Source organism: Emericellopsis atlantica (genome assembly GCF_019669845.1).
Source record: "Emericellopsis atlantica unplaced genomic scaffold F5Z01scaffold_27, whole genome shotgun sequence".
Taxonomy (NCBI): domain Eukaryota; kingdom Fungi; phylum Ascomycota; class Sordariomycetes; order Hypocreales; family Bionectriaceae; genus Emericellopsis; species Emericellopsis atlantica.
Window position 1 is genome coordinate 339,226 of NW_025764729.1, and position 11,021 is coordinate 350,246.

Here is an 11,021-nt window from a genome sequence, read left to right on the forward strand (position 1 = left end):
GTTTAGTTGGCGCGGATGACAAGCTTCGACACAAACTTGTTGGACAAGCAGTCAAAGTCGTCACGCTTGAACTCGGCCGTCTTGCGACCGCGGAGATATGTTTCTGCCGCATTGTTAGTCGGGGGAACGGCACGCGATGCGGAACCATGAGAACATACCGTGATTGAGGATGTGCGTACGCATGTCGGTCATGGCGTCACACGCAGCCACGTTGTCGAACAAGATGTGACCATGCTTGCGCGTGTCCCAGTCGGTGAAGGCCGGAACCTTCTGTGAGATCGCGTGGAAAAGACCCACAATCACACCGACAGGGGTCGTCTCCATGTCGTTGCAGAACTTGCTCACCGCCTGGGGATCAGGCATGCGGTAGTGGCTGTCAAACTGCATCTCCTCCCACACCGCCAGCAGGATAGCGGCCAGCATAAAGATGGTCGGCCAGTTCTTGTGCTTTTCCTGCCCCTTGGTGCTGTAGACGCCAGAGTAGAGGGCGGAGAGCTCCTCGAGGATCTCCTTCTGCAACTCGCGCCACATGTCGGCGAGCGCCAGCTTGATTTGGAAGTTGACAAGGACAGGTGCGACGGTGCGGCCGTAGAACTTTGAGCCCTCGTCGTCAATGGCGCCGTCCATCTCCGTCTCCGCACCCTGGTTCTCTACCAGAGTGATGTGGAAGGTCAAGTTGTACGCAAGGACGAGCTTGAGAGCGTTCTTGATAACGGGCATGGGCTGCTTCTTGTAGAAGCGGTGAGCTGTCTTGAGGATCTCAGTGATGAAGGGGGTGCCTTCAAAGTGGTCATCGATGAAATCCTCAAACGGACCCTCGATGTGGCTGTCGAGATACATCATCAGAGAGGCCTTGTCAACACCCTCTGCGCCGACGTCGAGCTTCTCACTGCGCGTCTCGAACTCAATGGGGTCGTCCTCCTTGTTGTGGGACTCGACCCAGTCAACGTCGAAGCAGCTGTCGTCGGTCACATAGACCTGGCGAACCTTGATGGGCAGAGCGAAGCCGTAGCCATGGGTGATCCACATGAGCGTCTCCTTTTGCGAGAATCCCTTGACATTGTAGACGGAGACGCCCGAGTGCAGGTGCCTCTCGTAATCAGCCTTCCAGTCCTTCATGAAATAGCCAATGTCTTTGATGTCAATGCGGGTGCAAGGCACCTGCCACAGGCGAGCGTGCGAGGGCTGACACCCAGCACAGGGCTCACCCTTGTCGCAGGTCTTCTTGAGGAACTTGCACCGCAGACAAGCACGCAGCTTTCTTATCTCGCTCGCTTGCTTTCGCTGCTCTGGCAAAAGAGGTCCCTTTCTGCGCCCAACCTTCTTCTCGACGGCGCCATCCTTCTTCCCGTTGGAAATGCGGCGGGCCACGGTCTTGTTGGTGTTGGTCTTGGCAATGGGGCTCCGACGAGGGCCAGAGTTCCTGCGTGGCTGTCCGGCGGACGATGGTGGTGAACTTGAACCGGCGCCGCTACCGGGGCTGTGGCGAGCAGAGACAGGTTCCGTCTTGATCGGTGCCGGGAGGGTAGGCGCGGGTGCAGTGGGGCTCACACTGCCGTGCGTGTGGTGATGGTGATGATGGTGGTGCCCATCCGAGGAGTAGCAGGGTCGGTGGTTCTGACCGTCAGACGCGTTAGAGAAGGAGGGTGAATACGGGAAGGAAATCTCCTCGAAGCTCCCGATATCCATCGAGTTGCTCCCGTCGGAGGAGCCCGAGCTCGTTCGCAAGTGCAGGGTCTGTGAAGGGTTGAATATCGCGGAGCCCTGTGCAGCCGAGTACTGATCCATGCCAGGCTGGTTCCAGTCGACCATGGACCACCCCTCGCCCGAGGAGGAAGGCAGAGAGAGAACCTCGAGATATGTGTTGGTGGGCGAATTGCTGCCAACGCTACCTAACCGTGGCAGTCCGTCCATCTGCAGGGTACTCTGGAAGTCGTGCCAGTTGTCCATGGGTGCCCCTCCCCAGTGCATGGCATGAGTGGCCTCGTCCACAGCCGGCAGGTTGCCAAAGTTGGGATCGAGCAGGTTGGCATGGATAGCTTGCGCCGTCGTGGGGGGAAAGTATTCGAGTGATGTGGCAGGCATGTTGTTGAACGTGTTGAAGCCCATCAAAGGGTCCGGAACAAATTGCGACATGTCTGGGTGATGCGCATTCTGTTGCTGCTGTTGATGGTGATGCTGCCTTTGTTGCGCGGCCATGGTGGCCTGCTGTTGATTGAGGGCCCAGTCTGTCAATTGGTTCGCCGCCGAAGGGAACGGTGAGGGCTGAAGAGACGAGTGTTGCGAGTGCGGACTCGAGTGGTGCGAGTTGGGTGAGCTGGACTGGCGTGTTTCGGGCGATCTCGAGGCAGGTGACATGTGCGGCTGGGTGTTGCTGGGAGCGTTCATATCCATGACAGGCCAGGTTCGATTGTTGCTTGTCATGGCGGAGGCAAGCAATTGGGGATTCGAGGCGGCCGGGTATCCAAAGTTCTGGAATTGGTGATGATGAGGATGATGTTGGTGCTGAAGCTGCTGGCGGTGGACGAGTTGGTGCTGGTCGTTGACCTGATCCGGGCCCTGCTGTCCTTGTTGAGCCTGTTGGTTCTGGGTGTTCGGGTTGTAGGTCAGGTTGAGATACTGAGCTGCGCCGGCGCTAATGTCGAAGTCGGAGGTCATGCTGGGCAGGAGAAAGGAGGATCTCCTTGGGGATAGCGATACTGTAGAGTTTTGTTGCGAGGCGAGTGGTAGACACCGCCTTTTCCTCGAAGCTCCCGATTTGGGGAAGTGTAGGGAGCAAGGACGAGATCCCAGACCAGGAAGCAGCAGAAGACCGGAGACAAGAGGGTGGAGGATGCAGTGGTGAGATGGGGGGCCTGGGGACCATCCCGAAGAGGGGCCTCACTCACGAACAAGCGGTGAGGGAAGTCGTTGCAGACGGGTCCAGCCACTGGAAGTCCAGCCTCAGCCAGTGGCCGCCCCGGCCGGGAGCTGCAGCCAATGGCGCTCGCCAAGCCTGCACAGCGGTGGATTTACGGGGCAGACTATCAACAGTGCCGGACGCTCGCTAGTACGCACTGTCTCACACGTCCAGACAGACTGGAGCTTCAGGTTCATCATGCCTCGATCGACATCGCACAGATACACAATGCTTCACTTCCCATCCTACACATCTAGCACTCGCTCGGTGTGTACCTCGGAGGGTACAATGCGTAGGACTAATTCCCAGCACAACTTCTCCTCACCAGCCCTCGCTCGGGTGAAACAAACTCACCAACTTGGTTAACACCGGCCGCTCGCCCAGGCCCAACAAAGTGGCCCTGGTCTCGAAGTCGCAGCGGCTCCATCGTCGTGCTGCTCACACCGGCGGCATCTCAATGGCGGGCGGGTAACAGATTGATGGAGCTGCCTGCATCGCTCTAATGTACGAACAGCGCTGCCAGCGATGCCACTCGCCTCCACTCACGCATACTTTATCGCCTCGCGTCAAGAGGCAAATCTTGAGCGTTGGCTGCAACGAACTTGGTCACGCCAACGAGGAATGTTTCTACTCACTCAGACTCGAGTGTTAGCGCTACGTGCGCCTTTGCGACGCCAGCCTCCGACTTTGAAGTGACAGACAATGTGGGGATCGGTCGCTGATCATATCAGACATGGCATGCCAGCCGAGTGACCAGTGAACACCACCGGTCGAACTCGATGCCATTCGAAAATCCGTGCAACGTGCAGTCGTATTGGCCTTGACAGACTAGTAGAAGGGAACATCGAGACTGCTGCATGCCGAGCGCCTTAATGGCCGATGCACGCTTATATTGCGTTTGACAACGGCGCAGATCCTGATATTGTCGCAACACCATGTTCAGCCGCCACTAATCATATGTTTGTCCAACCACCTTCTTTCCAATAATGTCACGTCGTCTTCGCTTACTTGAATTGAAGTCACGGTGAGGCCGCGATTGGCTCAAGATGCCATCGTGTCAGCGTCGACTGGCCTTTTTCGACAGCACTGGTCTGGTGCCCGGCTTTCAACCTGATCTGAGATACACGCATTCCATGCCGGTCCTATCCCTTATAAAAAGCCTTCTGCGGTCGTTCCCGGCTGGGCGCGTCCTCGTTTCGGGGTGTTCTCGGGTCAGGTATGCGGCAGTGATACGGTGCAACGTCTCGTAGTCTGTCTTTCCAGCCACGTTCTTGCACACAAGAGGCTTGCGCCGCATGGCTTGTGACCCTTCCCTTCTTCATTCACTCAATTTGGCGACGAGTAATATTGATAATTCTAACAGGTTTTAATTACAAGGTATCCGTAGATCTTCAAGCATGCTCGGCTGAAGAACTTGAGAACTGGAGCTGGACCTTGCGCACAGTGCCAGTGCTGTCCGTCCAGTCCCCACACCTCACGGCTCGGCCCCCATTCGTGACGTGCCGCAGCGGCCACGTCAAACACCACCTTTTTACGATGCAGCCAGAGGCCCAGAGGCGTGCCAGTTTCAATGTCCAATACCACCTTGGTACTCGCCGTACTGTGCCAGTGCCTTCGCGAATGCCCCGATTGGCAGACCATACAACTTTGTCGCGCATGCGCAAGCGTGATTCGCCTCAACGCACGCAATAGGCACGTACGTAGTACGCCGCGTGCCTTGTCAACGGCGGCCCATCGCTCGAGCTATTGATGAATGCGTCCTGCTTGGCTGTCAATGCAGGAGACTGCATAACCATGGCAGTGCCAACTTCATCAGTGCACAATGTGTAGATCGCCCCGATGCCGTGGAGGATGAGATACCACCAGAATACTTGGTCATGCAAGCCTCCATGGCAAGTTGCAGCAGCCTTGTGCCACGCTATTGCGATGATGATTTGAGAGCCGTGTCGAGAAAATGCTTTCTCAGACACATGTAGCCTCACTACCTAAGCAAGGCAAGCATACCTGACAAACAACATTAAGGTAAGTAAGTAGTTAATATATTGGCTACTTACCACCTAGTTTTGAGTTTGCCGCCCAGCCGACTGCATCCCCCGTCATCAGCATTCAAAGCCAGCATGGCACCTCCATCAACCCTTTCCGAGTTCTTCTTGGCAGCCGGTAATGATAACAACCAAATTCGAGATGTTTTTACCCGGGTTATCGACCTCGGTATATCTTTCCAAACGTCTAAAAATGTCTCTGTAGACGGGGCGAAGGCCGTGCCAGGCCAGGTCACCTTTGATCGCATGCCCGAGGCAGGCCTTTCGTACGACCAACTCATCCAGGCCTTTTCAAATATCTCCTCGAAGAGCAGCAACTGGGCCTCACCCAACTTCCTGGGATTTCCCGACTCAGCCAACAACGTTGCCGGGCTGGCGGCTGCCCTTCTCATTCCCCTCCTAAATCAAAACATGGCAAATCAAGAGATCTGCTCCCCTGAAGCGACCTTCGTTGAGATGGAAGTCATTCACTGGCTACGCGAAGCCCTCGGCTATTCTGTGCCTGCTATGTACACGTCAGCCAGTGGTATTGGTGGGATCCTTACCCTTGGGGGCTGCCTGTCCAACACGATTGCGCTCCTGGCAGCTCGGGAAAAGCTATTCCCTGGGTCGGGTCTCAAGGGCATTCCGGTTCTTCCAAGCAAGATCCGGGTCTTGGTGCCTAATATTATCGAGCATTACTCAGTCAGGTCCGCCATGGCGTGGCTGTCGCTGGGCGAGCAGAACGTCGTCCGAGTGCCTGTCGATAGCGAGTTCTGCATAGATCAAGAGGCCCTGAACCGAATCATTGAAAAAGAGCGAGACGAAGGTAACCAAATTCTTGCATGTGTCGCGTATGCAGGAGACTCTAGGAGCATGAGAATCGATCGACCACCTGGACGCACTGGCTGAAATTCTGCGCAAGAACGACATTTGGTTCCATATCGACGCCTGCCACGGAAGCCAGCTTATATTTTCCGAAAAGTATGAGCATAAGCGTCGGGGCGTTGAAAAAGCTGATTCAATCACAATCGACCCGCACAAGACTATGGCTCTTCCATACAATTGCTCATTCGTGCTCTTCAGGGACCCAAGTGCCCATGCCGCCACCTCGACTAACTCCGATCTAATCCTCAATACTCAGTGGTCACTAGGTCGAATCAGCCCTTTCGTTGGGTCCAAGGCATTCGACGCCTTGAAGCTCTGGTCAACAATCAGGTTCTTTGGTAGAAAACGCCTTGGCCAACTGATTGACGAGCGGCTAGACCTTACGAAGGCAATCCAGCTGGAGATCGCTCAACGGCCCAGCCTTGTCCTGTTGAACGTGACGGACATCAACTCGTGCATGATGGTGTACATTCCTAAGGAAATACAGAACCACTGCCTCGAGCACAGCATAAGGATCTCGGATTCCGACTTGGAAAAGGTGAATAGACTCAATCGTGAGATCATGGAAGAGATCCGCGAAGATGGCACTTACTACGTGCATGGCTTTCCCATGATGAGCTGCTCCCACGACCAGTTAATCAACCCGGGAAAGCAGGTCTACGTACTTCGGACCATGAATGGCAATCCGGCCTCCACTATTGGAAACGTCAAAGGTCTCTTTGACAAGATGGAAATGGTTGGGCGGGATTTATTCGATAAGTCTCGATACAGGTTTATGAGTTACGAATCATCAACCCGCTTACAGATCTTGGAATCAAAGCTTGACAGGGGGCTCCGCTCAATTTTTGGCGGCGAGGACTACCTCGCTGTTATCTACGGTTCCGCTGCACTCCGCAAAAATGCTCTGTTGTCCGATATCGACCTCATGGTATTTGCCGACGGCGCCGACTATGCTCTGCAGAAGAGTCTGGAGGCCATGTTTCGATCCACTATGGGTGAAGAGGGTATTTTAATTGACGCCGAAGTCCCACTCGAGCGGAAACTTCTGGTTCCCCTTCAGCTTGCAGCCAAGGCGGCTAATTCTGGCCCTCCGCTTAATGAGGCCGGGCATGTGCTCAGTATCCGCAAGACGGTGGAGTATCTCGCGTCTAATGAGATGCTGAAGCGGCTGGTTTTTAACGTGCTGACGACGCCGAACAAGATCATCTCAGCCAGCGGGGATATTACTCCTACTTTTCAAAGGCTACAGCAGGATGCGGGCGAGAAACTAGTGGCCCTGATTCGCCGTCTCAACCCGGGCAAAGTGAATACAGCTGAGGACTTTGTTAGGTTTGCGACTTCGGATGGCGTTCGCAGTGGGGAGGAGTATCTCGGCTATAAATCCCGTGATGACGTAGCTGAGAAACTCCGCCGGACCTTTTCTAACAAGTGCTAAGCTCTATAGCACTCAGACATAGGTAGATGTATCAATATGTATAGGGCGCGTTTCACTATTTTGATTGCCTCAGTGCACTCTTAGTATACGTAGCATGGAGTGCGTTAGTAGACTAGCTGATTACGTAGCTTCATTTCCTACGTACAAAGCGACTCTATTTGTGTGCAGATATTCTAACAATGAGTGCCTTGCATTTAATCTTTGTGACCTCTTTGTTAGCTCTAATGAAAGTCTGTGTCTCAGAGTTAGGTAACAGTCAGTCAGCCCGCTGTTTGACCTGGGCGCACTAATAAGTGTCGCTTATTAAGCGCTCGGGCGCGTAGATAGCAATTCTTACATAAGCTCCACCCTGTAAAATGGCTTCGTCCAGCGCGTGTGCTACTTATTACAAGGCTGCTTGCATATGCGGCTATGACTGCCTACTTACTTACCTACATGGGATAGGAGTACATTTATTAGACATAGACCACGTGTGTGACAGTGTTCGTAGAATATGCCACGCGAATAAATAGTCTTTCACTAGATCGACTCTTATAGAAAAGAGCTTTAGTAGATACTAGGCTCTAAGGTAAGATGTTCCGGATGTTTGGAAAGACAATTAAGTAGGAAGGATGTTTATAACTTACTGTTACGACCCAATATACGGCCACTGACGCATGTCACGTGGGCCCCACAATTTCGTCGTACGAACCTATTCATATTCTTTAATATAGTAAAGTATAAAGCGGCATACCGGCCGCCTAAATAAGCGATAATCGTGCGAATATCGTTCGTATAAGTACCGGTCGCACGAATACCAATCGCACGAATCCTATTCGTACGACTAAGGACTTACTATTTCTACTAACCACGCACTAATTATATTAATCACTAACTCTTAATACCACGACTACGGTAATTAATTATATTTAATTACTACTAATCACTCTTACTTAACTATAATTACTTCGTGATTACCTTAGTATATAGGAAGCCTAGCTTCGCTATAGCTAGTCTCTACTAGCTCCTTAGCTATTAATATAATTATCTACGTAAGATCTACTATCTTATATATAGACTATAACCCGACCGCTTAAGTTAACGATATCTTAGTATACTTAGTTTATAAACTAACCTTAGATCTACCTACCCTATAGCTAGTTTAATCCGAACGTTATATATTAATAGCTCTTATTTAGTATACTACCGTATTAAGTATTTAAGTAATATAATACTATAGCTAGCGAATCCTCTAAGATAACGCCTAAGTCCGCCGATAAAGGTAAGGCCACGGCTAAGTATACTAAGCCCTCCTAGACGGCTTAGTCTATAGACTTAGACTCGGACGAGTCCGATAATAAGGACACGAAGATCCTTAAAGGATAAATCTAAGAGTTATAAGGGTAGCTATAGTAAATTATCGATATATAGACCCGCGATAAGTAATAATATAACGAAGCCTACCGTTCCTTTAATAAAGGAATAACCTTATAATATTAGTAAGCCGCCTAGCTAAGGAACGAGATAAATAACATAAGTAATAATATTATTCGATAGGCTACCGGCAAGGACCTAGGAGAGATTATAAAGCTACGCTAACTAAGATTATTCGATAATACGACTAAGGACCTTTAAGGGTTCCTAACTTAGGTTAAAGCCTACTAATAATACTTCCTATCTATCTTTCGTACGGAAGAAGATAAAGTATATTACGTAGCGGGATATTTATTAAGAGCCGCTCTCGTATAATTCGAACCTACTCTTAGGGACTTCGTAACTAATACTTACTAATACCGAAAATAAAAGATAAAAGATATCTTCGTATACTATAATAACTTTAAAGAAATATTAAAAACGACCTTCGGGACTATCGACGAAGAATGCCTAGCTAAGAACTAGCTAGAGGCGTTAAAGTAAAAAGGGTTAGCCTCGGATTATAGCGCTTTATTTACTTAAATCGCGTCTAGGACTACTAAGAGTAAAGGAGATAAGATAGCCTCTTTCTACCGAGGTCTTAAGGACGAGGTTAAGGACGAGCTATATAAGGAAGACCGACCCGCTACCCTCGCGAGCTATATCGCGATAGCCGTTAAGATCGATAACCGATAATTCGAGCGACGACGCGAGAAGAAGGGATAGTACTTTACTAATACCTTAAACCACGATCGTAATAGTAAAAACCGAATTTACCCTAATATAGGACGACCGCGATTTTACTAGAGTATAGCTCTCGGCGGAACCTATATAAGACTAATAGATCTTAACGCGATAGAACGAAAGCTCGCCGCGATAGATAAAAAGAACCTTATTTACTATAACTATAATAAGAAGGGATACTTTACGCGCGAATACCGTTCCCTAAAGAAAGAACGAAGCTTAGGCTAGAAACTAATCCTTAACGGTAAGTATAAGTAGCTAAATATAACTAGGTCCGGATACGATATTAGCCCCCCGTAAAATATAGTATCCTCTAGGGAGAAGGAATAATAGAAGTTCCTCGAAGAAATAAAGAAGGCCGGAGAAGAAGTAAGAAAGTAACTAATACCCTACGAAGTATTATACTAGTTAAGATACTATAACGATAGCTACCTAACCTACCGGGATAGTAAGGAAAACTTAGGATAGTTCCCTAAGGTATTACGCGGGTCTCGCGTTCTAGCTATAATATATAAAGTTACTATAGGACTAGGGTAGTACCTAGGTAACGTAGATAAAGAATTATCCGATACCGACTCTATAAATAGCGGCGAAGAGCTCTTATAAAAGAAATAGATACTTAAGACTAACTTATTATACGGACGAGTAACCCTATAAAAATAGATAAAGGTAGCGATAGATTAATATAACCCTCTACTATAAGGGGAAGATCTCTAGATAGTTATCCCCGCTTAGACGCTAAACAAAGGAATTAATTAGGTAATAGACCGAAGAATAGTCTTAGGAGACGACTTATATATATACCTAGATATACTAAAATACTACGAACTCTTATAGATTTCTTATATATACTATTTTTATAAAATATATATATTTAATAAGGGAAGGCATTAAGTTTACTTAATTAAGGGACTAGCTACCCGCGTTATTAACGACTTATACGAAAAATATAAAGCGGAGTTCTACGAGTATATATATATAGAATCTAGCATAGGATATATAATACTAAGGTAGTTAGCGAAGTGCCCCGAAGTATACGCACGAGACTAGAAGACGTGGCATAGATATTAGTTAGTAGACTACCTACGATACGCTAAGGCAAAGGTATTCGATTAATATAGGACTAAGGAATAAAAAGAGATAGAAGAGCTCCGACGATACGAGAATACCGTAAAAGTATTACTCGGTATTAAGATAGTTAAGAATAAGGAATATGCCTTAAGCTACGGATAAGGGTATAGGGGATATAAGAAGTACCCTAACGGTATAAGATTACTATTCGACCTTACCGAATAAGCGGACCGAGACTATATTAACTAAGGTAAGATAAACCGCGAAAGATATATTAGAGCGAAGGAAACGCTATGCCTATAATATAAGATCGGAGTATAAGAATACCTTATTCCGTAAGGAAAGGTATATATATAGTATATTATATATAGGTATTACGAAGGATATATATTAGACTACGGAGTCTATTATTACGGGTACGTATATTACCCGTGCGAAAAGGAAGGGAAGCGATACCCCTCGATATACCTAGAGTCGTACGGTAGTAGCTACGTATACGACCCTAAGGATAATACTATCGATATAGAATACTACCCGTTAAAAAACTATTAACGTTGCTTATAAAAAGGGT

At 49.0% G+C, this 11,021-nt stretch overlaps 2 protein-coding genes across 2 annotated transcripts; one reads left to right on the forward strand and one right to left on the reverse strand.

Moving 5' to 3' along the window:
- Window positions 1–2: 2 nt before the first annotated feature.
- F5Z01DRAFT_676978 (uncharacterized protein) lies at window positions 3–2,658 on the reverse strand (the record flags this gene model as incomplete). Its single annotated transcript, XM_046265312.1, has 2 exons — window positions 3–103; window positions 159–2,658. 2 exons carry the CDS (start codon window positions 2,656–2,658, stop codon window positions 3–5), a joined length of 2,601 nt encoding a protein of 866 aa, XP_046115415.1.
- A 2,694-nt stretch (window positions 2,659–5,352) lies between these two features.
- On the forward strand, window positions 5,353–7,243 carry F5Z01DRAFT_627439 (pyridoxal phosphate-dependent transferase; the record flags this gene model as incomplete). The annotated part of the gene is made up of 3 exons (XM_046261540.1): window positions 5,353–5,592; window positions 5,627–5,642; window positions 5,802–7,243. 3 exons carry the CDS (start codon window positions 5,353–5,355, stop codon window positions 7,241–7,243), a joined length of 1,698 nt encoding a protein of 565 aa, XP_046115416.1.
- Window positions 7,244–11,021: the final 3,778 nt, after the last annotated feature.